At 41.0% G+C, this 9701-nt stretch overlaps 1 protein-coding gene across 4 annotated transcripts in view; it reads left to right on the top strand.

The window, feature by feature from the left end:
* The first annotated feature begins 5653 nt into the window (after positions 1 to 5653).
* Positions 5654 to 9701, top strand: part of dot1l (DOT1-like histone H3K79 methyltransferase) — a 28198-nt gene continuing 24150 nt past the window's right edge. For all 4 annotated transcript variants that reach the window (XR_004898846.1, XM_036007509.1, XM_036007510.1 and 1 more), the window contains exon 1: positions 5654 to 6043. Coding sequence is in view for 3 of the 4 variants with exons in the window: in XM_036007509.1 (XP_035863402.1) it covers positions 5963 to 6043 (81 nt within the window). In the remaining variant the exon portion in view is untranslated. The remainder of the gene's footprint in view (positions 6044 to 9701) is intronic.

The following is a 9701-nucleotide window of genomic DNA, read 5'->3' as shown; positions in this document are numbered from 1 at the left end:
CCGTTGTTGCTGTCCATTATTGTAATGCAGTTTAATTAGTTGGTGCATATAAGACTGAGATTTTGGTTTATTTTGAGCACAAATCTTACATTGTTTTGGAGTATGTGTGTGTGTGTGTATGTGTGTATGTATGTAGCTTCAGATTCTCTTTTATAGTAGTTTTATGGTATGCAATATCCAGGCTTGATGTCTCAGTGTGCGTTCCTTTGTCATCATGTCATATCTTGACATTCTGTCTTTGACATAGTCTAAAGATGTAACTTTGTCCATAGGAAAGCACACTGAGACATCAAGTCTGGATACTGCATACCATAAAACTACTATAAATGAGAAGCTGAAGCTGCTATTCTTTATCTGTTTAATGGACTAACATTTGTTTACAATTACTGAGGCCTGTAGTTAAGAGGGTGTCCTGTAGATGGCAGCAGTTTCACACTTTGTTTCTAAAGCCTCCACACAGTGCTGGCACACCTTGTTTTTGTTAAAAAAATTTTTTTAAAAAAGCTACAAATTCAATAGAAACATTTGGATCCCTCTGCTCACGCCAGTTTGCATTGTTTCTCATTGGAGGTAAAGTGTTACATACGGTTAGTGACACCCTCTGGAATCAGTTTGGCAAGGGGATGATGGAAAAGGGGTTAGTTAAACCCCTCCTTTAGTATTCAGGGTGTTTGTGCAGTCTGTAGGATTGTGTATGTGTTGCCTGTGACTAATGATCATCCTCTTATAACCCGTGACTGTATGTTGTTTACTGCCAAGTCTGTGCCTTGCACTGAAATGTGGATCCAAAATAATGACCCTGGCATGGCAGCGTGAGCAGAAGATGCTCCAGTTTAGGCAACAGAGAGGACAGGGCTCGCTGTAATCTGACACACTGTGAAAGATCCCAGAAAACTACATGGCGACTGTGCTCCACTTGGCCCGGGCTGAGCTGCGCCTGAGCCCCGCTATGCTGCCACTGGCTCCCATCCCAAAGTTTGCCTCAGCACTGCTCAGGGAGCTGGAGGGGGGCCCGGTCAGAGAGTTCACTGTGGCAAGCTGCCATCTCTCCCTCTCCTCAACAACATACAACAGCGTATATACATGTTTACACACATCGCAGAGAGAGACAGAGAGGTCTCCTCCCCCCTCTGTGTTTCCAAGGTTTTACTTGTCAGACAGGGTTTAGTTTGTCTGGGATTTCTGCGATGAAATGCAGAGAGGGGTCTACTTCTATTTAGATTATCTGCTAACAGAGCCGGTCAGGGCTTAAATGGGAAAATGTAGGCCACGGTTGAAATAAAGGCCAGTCAATTATTCGAGGTAATTGGAATGAGGGCATTTCATAATAGATTGAAGTAAAATGGTTATTTGTTTTCTATGTAACCTACACATCTCTACATCCAAAGACCGAAAAAGCTAATACTAGCCTTATACATGTAAGTTGATGTGCTGAGAGAAAAACATCTCTGACCCCTGGCACCTGATTTGTGGGCAGCTTGGCAACCTGTGACGTGCACATAATATAAATCAAACTGTGGTAGCTAATACAGTATGGTAGAGTGTGTTGCCTGTGTGTAGATAGAGCAGTGCAACAATAGGTCTCAGTTGTTTTTGGTACCGTCTGGCTGTAGCATTCTGAGTTTAATTAATTGTGTGCTCTCGGTGCAGAGAATTGAACACACAACAGTAGTCGTGCAGACTTGTGTCCACAGACCTGTGTGGAGGTGAGCATTGAAAGCGTGGAGCAATAACCAGGTCTGCTGATTTACAGCCACAGAGCTGCAGTCACTTCACTGAGAGACAATGATTTTTGTTAGGTTTATTTAGTTTTTTTTTTTTAGGTTCCAGGAAGGAAAATTCTGCTCAATCTCAGTTTCCCCAATCTTAGCTTTCTTTATCTTATAACAACTGTCCAGCTTTTGCAGTCTTCCCACAAACTTGGCGTAACTTAATATAATGCTCTTTGACGTTTTAAGTTTATCATCTCAATTACCTTGTTCCTTCTGCAGTGTCTTTGTTACTCGGAGCCCGTTGTCTTGTCCTCTGTGTGGGACAGTGGGTGATGCTTCAATGACAGTGGGTGCTTCAGCTTCATTTGAATGTTAGGACCTTCAATGTCACTGTTAAAAGGAAGAGGATTGCTTCCCCTCACCGATGACCTTGTTGCAGACACCTCATCCTCGTCTGATTATAAATCACCAATCAGAAACACACAAAGGTCTAGATGGAGACCAAAAAAAATACATTTTAAGGATATCAATTTCTTCAAGTTTATTGCATCTATGGGACTTGGGCATACTTGGTAATGAGCTATATCGTAGCAAGTCGGGTGTGTTGGTCGTACAGTTTAATAAAATGAGTATGAATTTTATATACATCACCGGTCTAAAGTTTAGAATGGCCTGCCACAAAATCTTGATTGTTACATTCAGATGCCTGAGAGGACAACTCTGTATGATTGGGTCTTTCATACTTTTTAGGTTAAAGTCTTTACAAGTAGATGTTAAGGTTGTTGTTTTGTACATGCACAATAATTGTACAATAGTTAAACCAGACTGAAAAGTGAAAGATCCAAAGATACCTCTGAGCAACAGTTGAATAAGAATAGAAGAAATCAGCAGTCATTGGTAAAAGAAACTGGAAGCTTAGCATCAAAATGTGTGCAGATTTAAATAGGAACCGGTCCGTGTCACGTGCACAATAATGCAGCACATATAACAGCTGGAATTAACAGGCATGTTGCAAAGCTATTCCTAAAACTTCGAAATAGAAATGGATGGTTAGTCTTGGGTTAGCACTATTGGAATTGGATCAGGGGATATCAGATGAACATAGTATGGACTGACAAATCAATGTTTCAACCTGTTCAATCTGACCACTGAGTAGACTGCATGGGGCCCAAGCGGGTTCCCAAAACATTTAGAGCCCAATTGCACCGAGGTGGATTAATAATGATCAAGGGTCACTTACCCTTTTTTGGACTGGAAAACAAATTCAAAGTCTAAAAGGTATTTGGTTGTGCTTCCAACAGTATTCTATACTGCTATGCAACACTGTAGGGACATTGACTAAATTAAAGATTGAATCATTTATTTCTTCTTCTTTTGGGTTCAAAACTATTTTAAGTGTAAATAATACATTTGCTGTCTGAATTATGTTTTAACTCTGTTAAAATAGCCATTATTGAAGGAAAGAATAAAAACTGTATAACAGGTGATTCCAAACTTTTGAACAGTAACAGACTGACGCACTGAATCAGCCAACTTGTCTGTGAATGAGCTGAGGAATATGAGCTGAATATGACATAACAGGGCCTTTTTAAGCACATTTATTTGTTCATTTATTTACTTGTGTGCATAGAGTATATGAAGTATATGAACAGAAGACACTGAAGTGTGGGTATGACCCAACTGGAAATCAGGAAATGATTACTGACGATTTGATTTGATGGTTCAAGTTTTGGTCATTGGCAGCAGTACTTTGCAGTACCATGGAGCGAAATGGCCAGAATGTAAACTCTCTTGATAATGCTTTGCTCAATCTGAAAACCACCATCAACAAGTCATTATACTGTACTTGGTGAAAGGTTTGTCAGGCAAACAACATCATATCCATGGTTTAATGCTACATAAACCTGTTCCTTGATTTACTACCCTACAAGTTGTTATTTTTAACATATATCCTAGTTCAGCCCACATGATGGAACATTTCTATATTTTTTTGTTTTATGTAAAGACTTTTGCCTTTTTAAACCCAGTTGTTAAAATGTATGGGACAAAACTGTACGACTTTTAGTATATACTCAGTTGTCCTCATTTAGGACTTTAATCAGTCCCGGTCAAACATTGATCCAGATTCAGCATCATGCTATTCATTATCTCTCTCTCTCTCTCTCTCTCTCTCTCTCTCTCTCTCTCTCTCTCTCTCTCTCTCTCTCTCTCTCTCTCTCTCTCTCTCTCTCTCTCTCTCTGTGTGTGTGTTTTATTCTATTCTTATTATGTGTTTGTTTTTCGGTCGACTACTACTTCATCATTCTTTCAGCTACAAACAGTGCTCAAATGTCAAAAGGTTCAGCTCTTTAAGGAGCTTTCTACTTCTCATACTTGCTTTTTCAGCCTTTTTTTAAATAATGGAAGTCAATGGGAGACATTTTTAAATCCTCTTCAAACCTACTCCACTTTCAAGTTCTACTACTTTAGCATACTTTCAGCTACAGACTTAATTTAACCTTTTAATGAGTGACAACACTTTTAACTATTAACTGTAAGAACTATTACACTTTAGCTTTTGAAAATCTTTAAGGTTTTTTGAATTATCACAGTTTTATGCTTTTTTCTTTGATCTCGTCTTACATTCATCAATCATTTTCTTTATAAGAAATGTTCGTTATCAATGTATTTAGTCTTTTAGCTTTTCCAATGCAATGCTGTTTAGCCTCCTTCTTTTCATGCAATACATTTCAGCTCTCAGCTCTTCAGGGCAATGCATCTTATGGCCCATAGTGTTTTGCACTGCGTTTCATCTGTCTGATGTTAATAGAAATAATCCTTTTTTCAACATTTAAAGGCAATTCATTTCAACTTCCAGCTTTGGCGGTATTTCAGTTTACCTTCCAGCTTTTCTAGCAATGCATTTCAGCTCTCAGCTTCTTTGGGTAATGCAGTTCAGCTCCTAGGTCTGTCAGCTACCAGATTTTTTTCAGCAATGCAGTGCAATGCATTTCAGATTTTGACATTTTCAGCAATGCTTTGCAGTTAATTTAAGCTGTCATGCATTTTCTAGTTTATGTTGAAATGCTTCAATCTGAAAGTATAACTTTCTGTCTTCCTCTGAAAGCAAATGATAACAAAACAATTAAACAATCTATATAACAACTATTTTAAAGACTTTTATTAAAGTCCTAATTACTATCTGAAAACAGCACTAGGAGTAAACTCTCACTGGGGTAAGGGAGTAACTCCACACAGCCTGAATGCCTGTGCTATGAGCCTCTGCAGCCCATATAGCTGACATTTTTACTTCTTCAACACTAATAAGCATGTGCATTTCATATAGACGTGCCAGTTCTAGGACCGAGGTGTTGTGCTTACTGTCACACAGTGCTGTCTGCTACATGAACAAAGGTCTGCAATACGAGAGGTTCTTTGCAATATACTGCTTTTAGCCAGAGACTTCTAATTTTGACAATATTATAATATTAAGAACAATATTATATAGGCTATAATGTATAATTAAATTGTCATTGTCTAAAAATGTGTATGTTATGTCCTGATTATGTGCTGAAAACTTGGCTATATTAAAGTGGAAGTCAGCACTGGGTGCAGTCTGTCTTATGATGAACACTGTGAGCTTAATAATATTCAATAGCCTACGTTTTCAAAAGTTTATGCTGGTCCGCCTAGATCTATATTTTTTAAAGGCTGGTATTGGTCTAAGTAATTGTTTTTATTAGGGGAAAAAATATTTTATCATGGCTTTTAATTAGAATTTATAAATATATATTGTTATAGTCCAGCTCACATAATTACTTCTGTTTTAATGTGGAAAAAGTCATGATGTTGACTATGCTCTCACGCGCCGTAGGACGGGTGCTAGCTCGTGCTCGTGCGTGTTGCTGGCCCACGCGCTGAGATCACGGTCCCCTCGGTGACGTCTGTGTCCCCTGCTACCAGTGGCCCCCTGCCATATTTATTCATGCCGGGCAAGATGGCGGCGATACGGACGATGTGTTATTGCCAGTGGACATAAACAGGCATTTTATTCAAAATACAAAACCTAGTCAGATACATTTACACACTTAACCGCATTCTGTGGTTATTTACCGCGGAACAAGCGTCGACTTATTTTTCATTTTACGCGTTTCAACGTTTTTTTCTTACAAAATGTTCACGTTGTAGCTCGCTCGCTAACCGACCAGCTGGCTAACAGAGAGCTAAGTTAGCTAGCTATCTACCGCAGCCAAGCCGCCGTGAAGTGGAGAATGGGAGAAAAGCTTGAGCTAAAGCTCAAATCGCCGGTTGGAGCAGAACCTGCTGGTTATCCGTGGCCATTGCCAGTATACGTAAGTATTAAACCCTAAATCTCACCGGTTAGCTACATATTTAGATTGTGTCTCTGTTTTTGTCTTTGTTAGCTAGCTTTTTGCTAACATTGGCTAGCTAAAGGAGCCATTGCACGCTCGTAAGGGGGGGTCAAGTCAAGTCAAACTGGTCGGGTTGGTGACAGACAGTAACAGCCAACTACAATGACTGATCAGATATTTAGCTTATTTTAACGTGTGCTACCATAAGGTATTCCCCAGACAATACGAACATACAGACTGATACATTTGAGCAGAGGAACGTTAACGTTACTAGGTAACAAGTACAACCAAGCCAGTAATAAGGTGTTTTGAAATTAGAGCTACTTAAGAGACAACCCTTCACATCCAGCATTGTGTCAGTCTCACCCTTAGTTTTTGTTGGGCAAAAACTAAGGGGTTATGATCTGTCTTTTTCTCTGCTCAGATCTACCATTTGATACCAGATAATAATCACACAAGACACATAGCGATGTAGAGATTGTGTACAAGATGTGTGTGCTTGTGTGAACTCTGAGGTCTGTGTTTCTCGATGCTACAGGCATGTGGATGGCCGTATTACATTCCTCGAGTGCTTAGTGTTTTTTTTTTTTTTTTTTTTTTTTAATCTAATGGCATCCCTATGATTGAGACCAGCTGGTTGTGCTTGGTAGTTTGTGCTCCATACATTCATATGATCCCCGATCTGTCAGTTCTCAAGTCAGCACTAGTCATGATTACCTAGAAAGAGACCTTTTTTCTCAGTTTTTAGTATTCCCATGTAGCATGCTGTCAACACGTCAGTGGCTGGTTGCAGTTGACTCATTGAAGACAAACGGAAAGGGAAGCGGTTGCAAGTTCTGTGGTCTTTTCAGTGGTGTTTAGTTAACTTTAAATTGTGTTTCTCATTTATGGTAATTGTGGGGAGACAGTCAGCGCTGACTGAAAAAAGCTGAATTTCTCAGAATGTCAGAGTGGGGTGTTTCTGTGCATCTCCTCCACCCACACTGTACCTTGTGTAGCAGTTGGGTTATTTCAGTTCCAGCATTTAGTTTGTTTGTAGTTGATCACAATATGAACTGAATGCATTTCAAGTCACTGAGTCAGAGTTACTTTGCTTAGCCGCTCCTCTCTGCTTTGGCTGACAGAGTTGACTCTCCATTTACACCAGGCTACAATCTGATAACACTTACAGTTCCTCCCTCTCAAATTTATTGCCTCACCCATTTCCTTGTGTTGTGGTCTGTAAGGATAAACACAAGAGCAAGCATGTCAGGAATTTATACTGTTGAAAAATATACCGTTGACCTGCATGATAGCTATTTATACTCTGACTAGCTGTCGTGCATTGAATTAGAGACAGCTGATAGCTGATAGTCCTGCATGTGGAGTCCTGCAATATGGAGCCTATTCATGCGGTGCTCTCCTCCTGTTTTCAAAGGGGAAAGACTTCCTCTCTCGTCTTCCTTCCTGTCATGTCCATATGGTCAACTCTACAGGGAGGAGGATAGAAGGGACTGCTCTTTTTCAGCAATGCTATATTAATAGAATTCAAAAACACGTCAGCTCAAGTGTTTTTTCATTCACATTTACACTGCTTGCTGGTAGCAACAGATCCCACTCCATGTAGATTCATTCTATACTCCCACAGAGCATTAGGATTGCTTATCTCACCCGCAGAGCATGGACACAGTGCAGTTTGTGTTGTGATACACACAACATGGCTGTTATACAGGCTGTTGCAATATAAGGCGTGCTTTTACTCTAATCCGCCCCCTAGAATGAAGCCCATAAAAATACTCTTTCTTTTGCTCTGTGTTTCTCCCTGTCTCTCTCCCCATCTCTCACTAAATTCCCACATCTGCACATCTGTAAATGCTTCCATATGAAGAGCACCTCTGGTGTGGTGCAGCTCTTTGTCCATCTGGTTCTGGGTGTGGGCACTTACCAGGCTTACATAGCCTTTAAACGACGTACTGCTGAACGTCTTTGGTTTGGTTCTTCTCACCTGTAAACCCATTATTTACAAGGGTGCAATTACATGTCAAGACATTTCCTCTGGATAGCAGTACGTTCAGATACTGTACACACATTTTCTTTTCACAAAATACACACTGATTAAAAGACAGAAAGCTAGCACCAGTATCTTGTTTTATATACTGATGCTGTGTTAGTTTGCGAGAACTAGTTGTATTTAATGGTAAGTAAGAGTAGTAAAAGGGTGTGAGTGGTACGCCTGCCTTAGTCATTTCATCTCGTAGGCTGCTGTGGTACACGTAGTGGAGCAGCGTGTAGCGTAAAACCCCTACGCCCATGATGCTCGGAGAGATTGACTGAAGAGGTGGTGTAGAGAGGAGGAGTCGTACATGCGTCGGTATACCCACAGTGGGGAGAGAGGAGGGTCTCCTCTTCTTTTTGTCTGACTCACATTCAGACAGTGTTTATTTTTAGCAGCAGCCCTGTGCTGGTGTTGCTGTGTGCCGTCTTTGTGTGAGCAGATGACCTCCTCCCTTCAGCATCTCATTCGCTCGCTCACACGGCCTCTTTTATATAGTCACACACCTTTTACACTTTCCATATTTAGTGGAACACAGTGTGTTAAATCTGCTGAAGATGTGTAGATCATGCTGCTTTTTAGCTGAAGCTGAAATGCTGTGCTGCCGACAGAAATAGTAGTAGATTTCCTGTGTTACCATGGATATTTAAGTGTGCGCATGCATGTTTGAGCTTTGGCGGAAGTAGTGGCGGGCAGTATTGAGCGGGAAGCCGGGAGCTCCAGTCTGTGAGCTGTTAGCTGCGGTTGCTGTGCCAGGCCTCAAACAGCTGACAAATACCAGGCTTTCCCTCTTCTCTCTTCCCCTGTCACTTTCCCCCGTTTCTAGCTCTACTCACTTTCACTTTCTTTATTTTATTTCTCGTTTCTCCTCCTCTCTTACTTTCCCCTCTTTTCTTTTCCTCCACCACAGGCTCTTCTTGGCAATGTGCTGGAGCAGTAGACAGAAAGTGGGTCAGTGGGTCAGCTCAGGCAACAGGCTCAGGCTGGCTGTGCTCTGGGTGTAATTTGAGTCCTATTACGTACTCCCACAGAGCTGCCCAGCACACTCCAGCTAAGATTACTAACTATATATTCCCTGCATGGGATCAATATAATTATTATACTTATCTCATTTCATTAAGCTTTGTTCTAGACAAGTGCCATTTAGGCCTGTCGCGATATGCAATAAATCAATTAATCGCATGATAAATAAAAATTAGCTCGATAATTTTTCCAGGCCGCGATAATTTCCATTTTCATGCTTGTTTGTTTTCCTCGTCTCTCTCTCTCTCTCTACCAAAGAGACTGGATGACCACACCGGTGCATCGGTGACCCCTCTCGGTTCCTTAGCGTAACAAGGAGTGAACCCTCGTGTCAGTCACTTGTCAGCAGCATGGTCTCTGTGTGGGGAGGCGGGACTCCTGGCGTAGCCTACCACAGAGTGCAGCAAAAGAGCCGCGTGAGGAGTATAGCCAGAGAAAACGCTAGTTGAGAGTTGGAGGAATTGCAAAGGAAAAAAAAAAAGATGGAATTGGTTTCAAAGCCAAACGCGACTGCTGCAGTGTGGGAGCCCTTCAGATTCAAAACCGAATGACCGCGGTGAACCACTTAACCTGAGCGAGTCG

Source organism: Sander lucioperca, chromosome 11 (assembly GCF_008315115.2).
Source record: "Sander lucioperca isolate FBNREF2018 chromosome 11, SLUC_FBN_1.2, whole genome shotgun sequence".
Lineage (NCBI taxonomy): Eukaryota > Metazoa > Chordata > Actinopteri > Perciformes > Percidae > Sander > Sander lucioperca.
The sequence above is the reverse complement of the archived record's forward strand: the minus strand, read 5'-3'. Positions and strand labels throughout refer to the sequence as shown.